Consider the following 11,685-nt stretch of genomic DNA (forward strand, 5'->3'; position numbering starts at 1 on the left):
CATAACCGTGTCTCACAGGGGGAGTTGCTCTGGTCTCCTCATCATTTTGATTGCCCTTGCTGCACCTTTTCCAGTTCTACCATCGCCCACCTCTCCTTTTACTTAACGGGAGAACTTCCAACTCAAGTCTGAAGGGGACTTCTAGTCTTCTACACACGTTGGGCTTCATGTGCTTCAGAGCTTTCCCATGATCAGGTGCCTGTTTTATCAGGGCTCCCACTTCCGCGGAGGCCTCTAAGTGCATTTTGCTTTCTGCATACAGAAGCCCCCTTCAGACATTCCTGCTCAAGGCAGGAGTGGAGGGGGGGGACTGGCCCGCGAGGGGCGTGGAAGGCAGCACATGCAGCAACAGCACCCCCTACACAAGTTGAAATCCCCTCTTTAGGCATAAGGCCTGAATAGGGCTGGTGTCCTTCAAGATGCAGCAACCAGATACACAGTATTCCAAGTCAGGATGGACCACCGCTTTGTACAAAGACATTACAATATTGGCAGTTTTCTTTTCAGTCCCTTTCCTAACGATTCCTAGCATGGAATGTGTAAAGTGAAGAAAGGGGCTCTTTGCCCCCATGTGCATCACTTTAGACTTGCTTACATGGAACCATGTTTGTGTCGTGGAAATTTAGCTGGTTCTTTTACTATGCCCCTAGGTATAGGAAAATGGCCTATAATCCTTAGCTATAGTTCATAAAGTTCATGGCTTCCTGTTCTTTTAAAACTTATTTTTAATGCTGCAATTGCTTTTAGAATTAAGTTGATGCTGAAACTGTGTGACAAAACAGGCGTTGTCCACCCTAGCAGTCAGAGGGTGGAAGACGTCTGTAAGGCAAGATAACTAAGAAAGTAACAGATGGAGATGTTTTTCTTCCCTGTCAGAGAAGCATTCAAACTCTGTACATGCCTAAATGCTTGGCTTCTCATTGGTTGCTGTGTTGCAGAGCTGTATTACGTATTATGATTGGTGTATTATGATTGGTGAGAAAGTTCTGCCATTATATCTAAGGGGAACTGACCCTATAAATATGTTGACATTTCCTGAAATTATTGGGCAGTTTTTTTAGACTGCCACCTTGCAGCGCTGCTTGTAATAAACCTTCTAAGGAGAGAGAAATTGTGTCTTGAGAGTCTTTGACCACCACTCAGCGAACCACAGGAACCCGTGGTTTCGGGTTCCACCACAGTTTGCCCACTCACCCATTTTGTAGAAATCCTTTTGGAGCTCTTCACAATCCTGTTTCTTTCTCTCGCTCTTTTTTTTTTACCTCCCTGATTAACTTTGATGCCATCAGCAAACCTGATCACCTCACAGCTCAACCCTAATTCTAGTCAGGGGTGGGCAGCTTGTGGTCTTCCACATGTTTTGGCCTACAGCACCCATCAGGCCTAGCCAGTGTAGTCAATGGTGAAGAGGTTGAGAGTTGCAGGCCAAAAGATCTGTAGGACCACAAATTGGCTATCCCCACCCCCCACCCCAATAGGTAACATGAACTCAGGGCTAGAATTACATACAAGCTAAACAAGCTACAGCTTAGGGGCTCACATTATGAGGGGCCTCATGTTAGAAAGGGGGGGGGAAACGTTTACAACATTGCCACCAGGAAAGCATAAACATCATACAAAATGAAGACCTCTTCAGTAGGGGGAATAGTATTATGTGGTTGGGGTCAGTCTAAATTATCTCCAGGTGTACCTTACTCAGTGCCTCTGATCGCAAAGAGATTGAAGATTCCCCCCAACTCTGTTACTCTTGAAGTTACATGACTATCAAATTATGTTTAATTGTACAGCCCATATTTTGCATTTTAAAAAATATATTATTTGTTGAAGAGGGAAGGGCCTCACACATGTTATAGCTTAGGGCCACAACAAGTTTAAATCCAGCCCTGCATGAACCAGTTTAATTACAGGTCTTCTCCCAATACAGATCCTTGTGGGATGGAACCCAACTCCTAACATCCCTCTACATTCAGGACACACAGAAGCAACACATGGCGTGGAGAATGTGGACAGGGAGATATTTTTCTTCCTCTCACATAAAACTAGAACTTCTTTTGTATCTGGTCAAGAGGGCAGGGCTCCTGCAGCTTTAACTGTTGTGATGAAGAGGGACTGTCACCAGGTGCTGCATACATACAAATGGCACCTGCTGAAATTCCCTTTTCTATGCAACTGTTAAAGATACAGGAGCCCTGTCCTCCTTTTCATATGGTCACCCTAACCCCACCCTCTTTGCTCCAACCACCTATCATTTGGTGACTTCCTGATATAGACAGATAGATAGATAGATAATCAGTCCCCCCCCCCCCATTCTAAAAGGTTGTAATGCCTCTCTCCTATGGCATAGTTCCCGGCAGGAGGAACTTTCAGCAAAAATATACTGGTATTTTTGCCCACCATTTTTGCCTCCAGCCCTGTCCACACTAGAATGCGGGGGCCCGAAAACTTCGGGGAGGGGGCAATCAGTAGTCTCCGGTGGCGCTATGAATTTTGGAAGGGGAGGTTATCTGGAAGGAGGGACAGCCCTGCAGATGGGGAAGTCAGGGTCAACTCCCCAAGCCCCTGTCCACAGCTCTCTAGGTGCTGCCAATAACCCTTTTCGCCAGCTGCGCAGGGGTGCTGGAGTCTTTGTTCCTTAGTGGACAGCCCGGTTTAACAGGTTTCTGGATGCTTCTGCACATGATTGCAATCAAATGGGCCATTAATCCTTCCTCCCCCTCCCTCCAGCTCTGGAGCCACGGGTTTCGGCCCCTTTCCTGCTCTGCCACTACCCTCTGCTTAATCTTTGCTCACTATCGGATTCTCTGCTATTGTATCAACTGGGTGGGAAGTTGATTTTAAGCCACCAAACTCTGCACCCATTCTCTAATCTTTCATTGGGTGGGCACCACCTGTGCCAGCTTTAGTTCTCGCTATCTCTACAGCAGGTCTCCAGCATATTATCAGTTTGCCTAATGAAGGAAAACAGACTGGGCGGGCAAGAACCCTTCGGCTATTGCAACAGGTACATAGTTTGGTCATCCCTTTGCCACTACCTTCTTGCCTGGGTGTTACTATACCTTTAGCTCAATTCACTGTGTACTTGCCCAGCTGCCATTGCTATTTCAGGAAAAAGTGTGGCAAAGGCAGGCCAGTTTTATGGAACACTAGGATCTAAGCCATGTTGCACCATACACCAGATTGCAACACAACCGCCATCTCTAGTTTCGCGTACACTTCTTGCTAACAGTCCTTTTCAGAGCCCAATTCAAATTGTATCTGGTCAAGAGGGCAGGGCTCCTGCAGCTTTAACTGTTGTGAGGAAGAGGGAATTTCACCAGGTGATGCATGCTGGTATTAACATTGAAAGCCCTAAACAGCTTTGGGCCAGGTTACCTGAAGGATCGCCTCCTCCCACATATACTTGCCTAGACCCTAAGGTCATCTTCTGGGTCCTTCTCTGGAAGCTTCCTGTGAAAAGAAGCGAGGCAAGTAGCTACTAGGAAAAGAGCCTTTTCTGCTGTGGCACCCCAGTTATGGAATGAGCTTCCTAGAGAGGTTCGCCTAGTACCTATGATGTACTCCTCTTGACGCCAGGTGAAGACCTTTTTATTTTCCCAAACGTTTTGAGCATTTTAGCATTCCGAGTTTTAGCTCTGCTATTTTAAATCTGCTGTTGCATTTTGAATTCTCTGCACTGCGGTTAGTTTTTACTCCGGTTACACTTTTATACTGCAGTTCTAAGCCAGTACGTCTGACATTGTATTTTATGCTGTAATTTGTGGTTTTAATTTTTGGGAACTGCCCAGAGAGCTTTGGCTATTGGGTGGCATAAAAATATAATTAATTAAATAAATAAATAAATGAACATACAAACAGAGATGATGTTTTGCTTTCTATGATGCTTGCATTTTTGAGCATGAGTTTGTTCTATCCTGTATCCACAACAGTTTGTGATTTTTTTAAAAAAAAAAAAAGTCTGCACAAAAAACTGTATTCATTCTTGCATGCATTTATGTGTGTGCACAGAAGTTGGTAAGCATTTTTGTACACACTTCCCTTCAATATGTGCCTTTTTCTATGCAGTTTCCCCTAGTGTCTGAATATTTTTGATCAGAGAAGTGCATTGCAAATTTCAGAGAAGTGCAAAACCAAAGGAGAATTGGGTTGCATACTAGTTTGAGAAGGTCAAACCTGGTTGGTCCATATTAAAATGCAAACCCATCTAACTTAACTCCCATCCCTTCTAGCAACAACTTGGGCCAGATCTACACCAAGCAGGATATTTCACTATGAAAGCGGTATATAAGAGGCAGGAGCTACACTACTGCTTTATAGTGGTATTGAAGTGCACAGACAACTGTTGGGGCCCAAGGACACATACCATACACCACTTTCTAGCCCCAGCTTCTTCTTCTAGGATCTCCTCATCACTTCTTCTAGCAGTAACCTGGTTCCAGAGGTTAATTAGAGGTGTGTTTTAATCGTGACAAAAGCTTGCAGAGTTAACGTCTTCACCTCAAAACGCAGCTAAACCCGCATGGTGGAACACTTGAAAAAATGCGCTTTTAACAGTCAAGGGGGCACTGTTGATGGTACACTCCAAGTATGGGTGGAGTACGGTGACCATATGAAAAGGAGGACAGGGCTCCTGTATCTTTAACAGTTGTACAGACAAGGGAAATTCAGCAGGTGTCATTTATAGATATGGAGAACCTGGTGAAATTCCATCTTCATCACAACAGTTAAAGTGCAGGAGCTATACTAGAGTGACCAGATTTAAAAGAGGGCAGGGCACCAGCAGCTTCAACTGTGGTGATGAAGATGGAATTTCACCAGGTTCTCCATATATACGAATGACACCTGCTGAAATGCCTTTTTCTATGCAACTGTTAAAGATACAGGAGTCCTGTCCTCTTCATATGGTCACTCTTCGGTGGAGGATCCAAGTTTTAGGGCAAACAGTTCACCTCCCAGAGGCAAGATCTACACTACTGCTTTGAAATGGTTTATAGCAGCTTTGACAACTGTTGGGGCCCAGGACACACTATATGTACAGTTTCCAAAACGTTTTTAAAGTGTTTTATCCTGCTTGGTGTAGATCTGGTCTGTGGCCCCAACTGTTTTCTTCCTCAGCTGCATTTCAATACCTGAAGCTGCCCCTTGGATGGGAGCTAAATGAGTCACTTGAATTTGCATGCTGTTGGTTTTACTGTTAGCTTCAGCCACAGCTAGGGGGTGCCGGTGGCATTTGTCCTACTTTATAGAGGCTAGTCCTCTGTTTGTAGGCATTCTCTGTTTGAAGGGCTGTTCATCCAAGTCCAGTTTAAAGATAAAGAAACATCAGAAGAAGAGCGGTGCCTTGAAGAGGCCCATCCAGTTGGCATCTCAACTGGAGGTTGTGCCCAGGGGACTTCCTGCTTTGTCCCTGCTCACTTTTCTCCACTATGGTGGGACATACTGAATTTCTATTAAGGGGTGGACAACTTGTGGCCTTCCAGATGTTTGGGCCGATAACTCCCATGATTCCTCACTGTTGATTATGCTTGCTAGGGCTGATGGGAGTTATAGGGAGTACAAGTTGCCCACAATTGATTTAAATGACATGGTAATTAACTCTTAATTTTCATCTACACATATTGATTAGTATATGCAAGGTGTATGCAGCTTGGTATCCTCTTTTGTCCTCTATTTTGGTGATGCCTAAGTGGCCACTCAATCCAGAGAACTCAGTCAGGGTCAGGATCCAAGCAAACCAGGGTATTTGGGAATTCCTCCACTGTTACAACCCCAAATACATTTCCCTTCCGGAAGCTGCTACAATGGCAGCTTTTCTATTGGGCCAATTGGGATCTTTGCTCCTGGAGCTAAAAGTAGCTTTGGGATAGCTTATTTTCCTCAGGGCCATAGCGGGCAAGGAAACAGTGAAACTCTTGATCCCTTCATCACAGTCCTGAGCCCCTCCCCCTATGATTAGCATTTTTTTTAAAAAAAGACATGTAAACTTTTTCATGGTTGGGGGGGCAACACTGAGAAGGCTCTCTCCCTGCTTGCCAACACATCTGGAAGGAGACATGCTCATCTATTGCAATTAATGCAAAAGTTTATTATGGCAGCCTTCTCCAACCTGCCACACACCAGATGTGTTGGATTACAACTCCCATAATTCCTAGTCAGTGTGGCCAATGCTGACTGGGAATTAAGATGGCTGGACCACAACTCCCATGTGTTGGACTTCAACTCCCAGATGTATTGGACCACAACTCCCATAATTCCCAGTCAATTATAGGAGTTGTGGTCCAACACATCTGGAGGGCACCAGGTTGGAGAATATAAAGATGAACGTATGTGTGCAGGTTTGTATGTCCGGAAATGTTTACCTATTTCTAGAGGAGCTAGAAACTTGAAATTTGGGACGCTGATAGGTCATCCTTTATAATGTACCAAACAATCCTAAAACCCATTTTTTTATGTTTTTACTATTTTAAAACAATTTAGAACAAATCCTATGCTCGTGCTTACAACTCCCAGCATGCCTACAACTCCCAGTAACTGTTGAGGAAGTGTCTCTCAGAGGATGGGGCCAGTTGCAGAATGCCAAAGGCTTGTTGAGAGGTGTAGGCATTTCAGAGATCTTGCAGGATTACATGTGTAGGGTGGCCATATGAAAAGGAGGACAGGGCTCCTGTATCTTTAACAGTTGTATAGACAAGGGAATTTCAGCAGGTGTCATTTGTATATATGGAGAACCTGGTGAAATTTCCTCTTCATCACAATAGTTAAAGCTGCAGGAGCTGTACTAGAGTGACCAGATTTAAAAGAGGGCAGGGCACCTGCAGCTTTAACTGTGGTGATGAAGACGGAATTTCACCAGGTTCTCCATATATACAAATGACACCTGCTGAAATTCCCTTTTCAGTACAACAGTTAAAGATACAGGAGCCCTGACCTCCTTTTCATATGGGCTGGATCTACACTACTGCTTTAAAGCGCTTTATAACAGTTTCATAGCGTTTTAAAGCAGTTAAAGCACTTTATAACTGTTATAAAGCACTTTAAAGCAGTAGTGTAGATCAGGTCATGGTCACTCTATACATGCAGCCACATGGGCAATCACCTGAGATCTCTGAAACAGCTACCCATCCCAGCATGCCTTGCTTGGATCTGCCCACATCCACTGAGAGCCACTTTCCTCCACTCCTTGGCAATGCTACTCCTCTAGAGAGCGGCAAGGAGCAGCATCAGCGATAAGTGAATCAACATTATTCAGGACCCCAAGCAACACCAAGAATATCTGCTAGTATGGTATAAACATTTGTGGGCCAGAGTTTACCTATTACTGTCTCAAATTGCTTGAGTTTTTGGCTTCACTAGGGTGACCATTTGAAAAGGAGGTCAGGGCTCCTGTATCTTTAACAGTTGCATAGAAAAGGGAATTTCAGCAGGTGTCATTTGTATATATGGAGAACCTGGTGAAATTCCCACTTCATCACAACAGTTAAAGGTGCAGGAGCTATTCTGGAGTGACAGAGGGCAGGGCACCTGTTGTGATGAAGAGGAAATTTCACCAGGTTCTCCATATATACAAATGACACCTGCTGAAATTCCCTTTTCTATGCAACTGTTAAAGTTACAGGAGTCCTGTCCTCCTTTTCACATGGTCACCCTAGGCATGTGACCATTAAGAACAGATTCTAAAATTACTTAAACGCACTACTGATCGAGTGCGCCAACTTGTGCAAGCAGAAGCACTTTCCACTACAGCAAAGGCACCATTGGTCATGCAACCCATTGGTTTTAATGGCAAGACTGCAACCCAAACCTGTTGCTAGGGGCTTCGAGAGATTTCTCTTCTCTCCTTAGACTCTTAGAGCATAGCTGGGGACTGGGGTTGCCCTTCTTTTTCCTTACAGAAGGACATTCCGTGCCTTTAACAATTGCGAAACGCAGACCAAGAAAAACAGGTGGAGTTCACCCAATACCATAGGACAACTTCCAGTCAGAAAAGACCATTTTCCACATGTTCTCCTGTGGTTAAAGGCACAGGCTCCGTCGACAGAGTGGCAACCTTAATTGGCTGCTGAAGTAGCCAGACCCATCCCCCTAGGCCACAAGTAGTAGTTGCAAAGGTTTTGGAATTTCCCCAGAGTTTAACTGGTTATAGCAATAACAATAACCCAGCACTGCCCTGACTAGCTGCTGGGGACTCCCTAAATGGAGGGAATGAGTAAACACAGCTGGTGTAGTGGCGTAGCTTGAGTGTTAAGGCCAAACAGGCGTGATTGATATCCACAATCTTCCATCCAATATGCATACTTCAGCATTTTAAAGAGCATAGTTACTTCCCATTTAAGGAAGAAAGATCTGGGCAGCCCTTTAAAAGCAGTGCCTATAAGCTTTAAAAAGTCACAAGTACAGCTTTAATTAGGGTGACCCTATGAAAAGGAGGACAGGGCTCCTGTATCTTTAACAGTTGCATAGAAAAAGGAATTCCAGCAGGTGTCATTTGTATATAAGGAGAACCTGGTGAAATTTCCTCTTCATCACAACAGTTAAGGCTGCAGGCGCCCTGGCCTCTTTTAAATCTGGTCACCCTAGTATAGCTCCTGCAGCTTTAACTGTTGTGATAAAGAGGGAATTTCACCAGGTTCTCCACATATACAAATGACACCTGCTGAAATTCGCTTTTCTATGCAACTGTTAAAGATACAGGAGCCCTGTCCCCCTTTTCATATGGTCACCCTACAATAATAGCAGGCTCAGGAAGGTAAGTATGGGCAGGTAAATATATGAATCTGTAGCTCCAATCTTTCAGGCAGAAGCAGTTTGATGCGAAAACTACACCTGTTGAATTTCTGCCTGTGCTATAGCTGCTCAAGTCATAAGTAGAATCATAGAATAGCAGAGTTGGAAGGGGCCTACAAGGCCATCGAGTTCAACTCCCCACCCCACTCAATACACTAAATGTACTAAATAAATTTGTTCCTCTGTTTGAATTCATTTTCGTGTTAGAATTAGATCCCAGAGAAAAAGGATGATTATAATACACTAGCAACATGCCAGTCATTAGTGTGGGAGAGCCCACAACCTCCCTAGGTAATTGATTCCATTGTCGCACTGCTCTAACAGTCAGGAAGTTTTTCCTGATGTCCAGCTGGAATCTGGCTTCCTTTAACTTGAGCCCGTTATTCCCTGTCCTGCACTCTGGAAGGATCGAGAAGAGATCCTGGCCCTAATGTTCCTGACCCTAATGTTCTACTGTGGCCTTTCCCGACCTGGTGACCTCTGGATGGTTTGGACTACAATTCCTATCAGCCCCAGCCAGCATGGAAAAATGTCAGGGATAATGGGAGATAAAGTTAAAAACAAGTGGAGGGCCCCAGGCTCAGGACGGCTGTTCTACCGCAATGGTTCGAGTGTTGGAAATCCAGCTTCAAAACCTCACTCAGACACGAAGCCTGCTAGGTGACTTTGCACCAGTCACACATCTTCAGCCTAACCTATCTCACAGGGTTGTTGTGAGGATAAGAGGGAGAAAGAGAGTCATGCATATGCTCCTTGAGAGAAGAGCCGGATAAAAGTGTAATAAATAATTTCCTGGCATGGAAATGGAGAAAGCATCGTCCACAAAGTAAGATCAGACCAGCTACTGTAAAAGAACTTAGGGGCAGGTATAGAAAGATGTTCTCAGTCTGACTTGTCCCTTACGATTTCTGCAATTTCTCTAGCTGTACGATCCTCAAACCTCTGCAATTTGCCCTACAGACTTTAATATACATTAAAGCGGTCATGTACCTGGCCGTTCTTCATTTCAGAGAGCAACCAGCCATGCCTTTCTAGCGAGCTGCATGCTCAGTAGACCTTACCGATTTGCTTTAGTACTATATAGGCCATCCGTTCCGCTGCATAATTAGCTGCCTGAATACTACACACACCTGCACGAGGCACGGCTGTTCCCTGCATGGCTTAGCAGCTGAGTATAACCTTGAGGGTCAACCAACTACTCCGGGAATAAAACATTACTAAGCAAGAGGGTCAGAAAAAGAGTTTAAACACCCCAAAACCCATGAGCATCAGAGAGAAAGGGGGCAAAAACCCCTCTTTTCCTAGTCTGCTTAAATACATACACACACACACACACACACACACCAGTCTAAATCTCTGATGGAAGTTACTATTTGTTCCAGCAAAGATATTTTAAAGGTGAGAAGATATATAAGAAAACTGGAAAATTTAGAAATTTTACTGAGAAAAGTACTTCAAGACAGAGGTCTCCAATCAAAAGATTTTATTTATTTCATTTGTTTACTGAATTGCCAAAGCTCTCTGGGCAGTTCATGTTGTTCATCTATTTCATCTTTCCTTTCTTAACAGTTTTTTTTTTATTATTATTCTTTATTCTTTCTTTTTTGGATGATAGGAAAAGAGTGGGAAGAAACGGCAGGGAAACACAGGAGGGTAACAAGTAGAAGATGACTTTGTCTGGATTCCTGTAAAATTCCGTGAATGAGGTTGGATGGATTTGTGCACGCGTGCACACACACACGTCTGGATTCACCTGAAGTCCCTAAGGGTCTGAGGCTACAAATCTTAGGGCACGTTTATTAGGGAATAGGCCACTTTAGACATTGTGGGGCCCGCTTTTGAATAAATATGCACAGGCATCCACCAGAGTGTCTCCCCATTAACCCACCTCAGCAACTGAACTACTTTTTAAAAGAAAAGAAGGATATACTTACAAATTCAGGGAGTACGAGAACATCAGGGAAAGAAGCCAACACCTTGATGCCAGTGGGTAAGGTGGCACCGGTGGTGGCTGAAGACATCTTCCTGGCTGAGTTCCAAAATTCACCACAAGCACACAAGTCCTCACACTTGCAAAGCCAATTTTGTTTTTCCTTCCCTCTTCTGGGGCAGGGGAGTTCTTAACTGTTCAGTTATGTTAATGGTGCCCGCCCTCAGGGGAAGGAGTTCAGCAGCATAGGTGTGGCCGCCTAACTGGAGGTACCTGCCTCTGTGTGTTTCGGTGCCCTGAAAGGAGTGAAGGAACTGCTCCGAAACAATGGCATTGTTTCATTTGTCACACAACAGTTATTATCATCCTATCTGTAGGGCAGGTGCAGTAAATGTCATTTAAAACCTAAGGTGCTTTTGACTCACAGACTGAACAGCTCTAAACTTTAAGCTTCTAGGGCACAGCCCCTGGACGGGGCAGCGGGGGGGGGGGGGTGTTTAATACCAATGTCATTGGTGGAATTATGCTACCTAATTACTACTATAAGTGTCAGTATGGACTTTGGTTGAAAAGCTGAGCAGTGGCTCCCATAGAAACACTTGCAAAATACAAAGGACTTCAGATATTTTGAAGGTGAGGAGAAAGGTGGCTGAAGGGGCAAAACACAAGGAGAGGCCAATGAAGGTAATGCCTGAACATCTTCTGACAAATGGATAACAAAAGAACCCTCAAATACAGAATCTCACTCTTGTGCTCTCCATCAACTCTGCCAGAAAAATTAGGGTGACCTTATGAAAAGGAGGATAGGTCTCCTGTATCTTTAGCAGTTGTGCAGAAAAGGGAATTTCAGCAGGTGTCATTTGTAGGCATGCAGCACCTGGTGAAGTTCCTGCCTCATCACAACAGTGAAAGCTGCAGGAGCTATACTAGAGTGACCACATTTAAAAGAGGGCAGGGCTCCTGCAGCTTTAAAT

General features: G+C 44.4%; 1 protein-coding gene across 1 annotated transcript in view; it reads right to left on the bottom strand.

The window, feature by feature from the left end:
• Positions 1-10,802, bottom strand: part of MAL (mal, T cell differentiation protein) — a 31,240-nt gene extending 20,438 nt beyond the window's left edge. Inside the window, exon 1 of the mRNA XM_063125541.1 lies at positions 10,716-10,802. Coding sequence (XP_062981611.1) covers positions 10,716-10,802 — 87 coding nt within the window. The remainder of the gene's footprint in view (positions 1-10,715) is intronic.
• Between the last annotated feature and the right edge of the window lie 883 nt (positions 10,803-11,685).

This window comes from Elgaria multicarinata, chromosome 4 (genome assembly GCF_023053635.1).
Source record: "Elgaria multicarinata webbii isolate HBS135686 ecotype San Diego chromosome 4, rElgMul1.1.pri, whole genome shotgun sequence".
Taxonomy (NCBI): domain Eukaryota; kingdom Metazoa; phylum Chordata; class Lepidosauria; order Squamata; family Anguidae; genus Elgaria; species Elgaria multicarinata.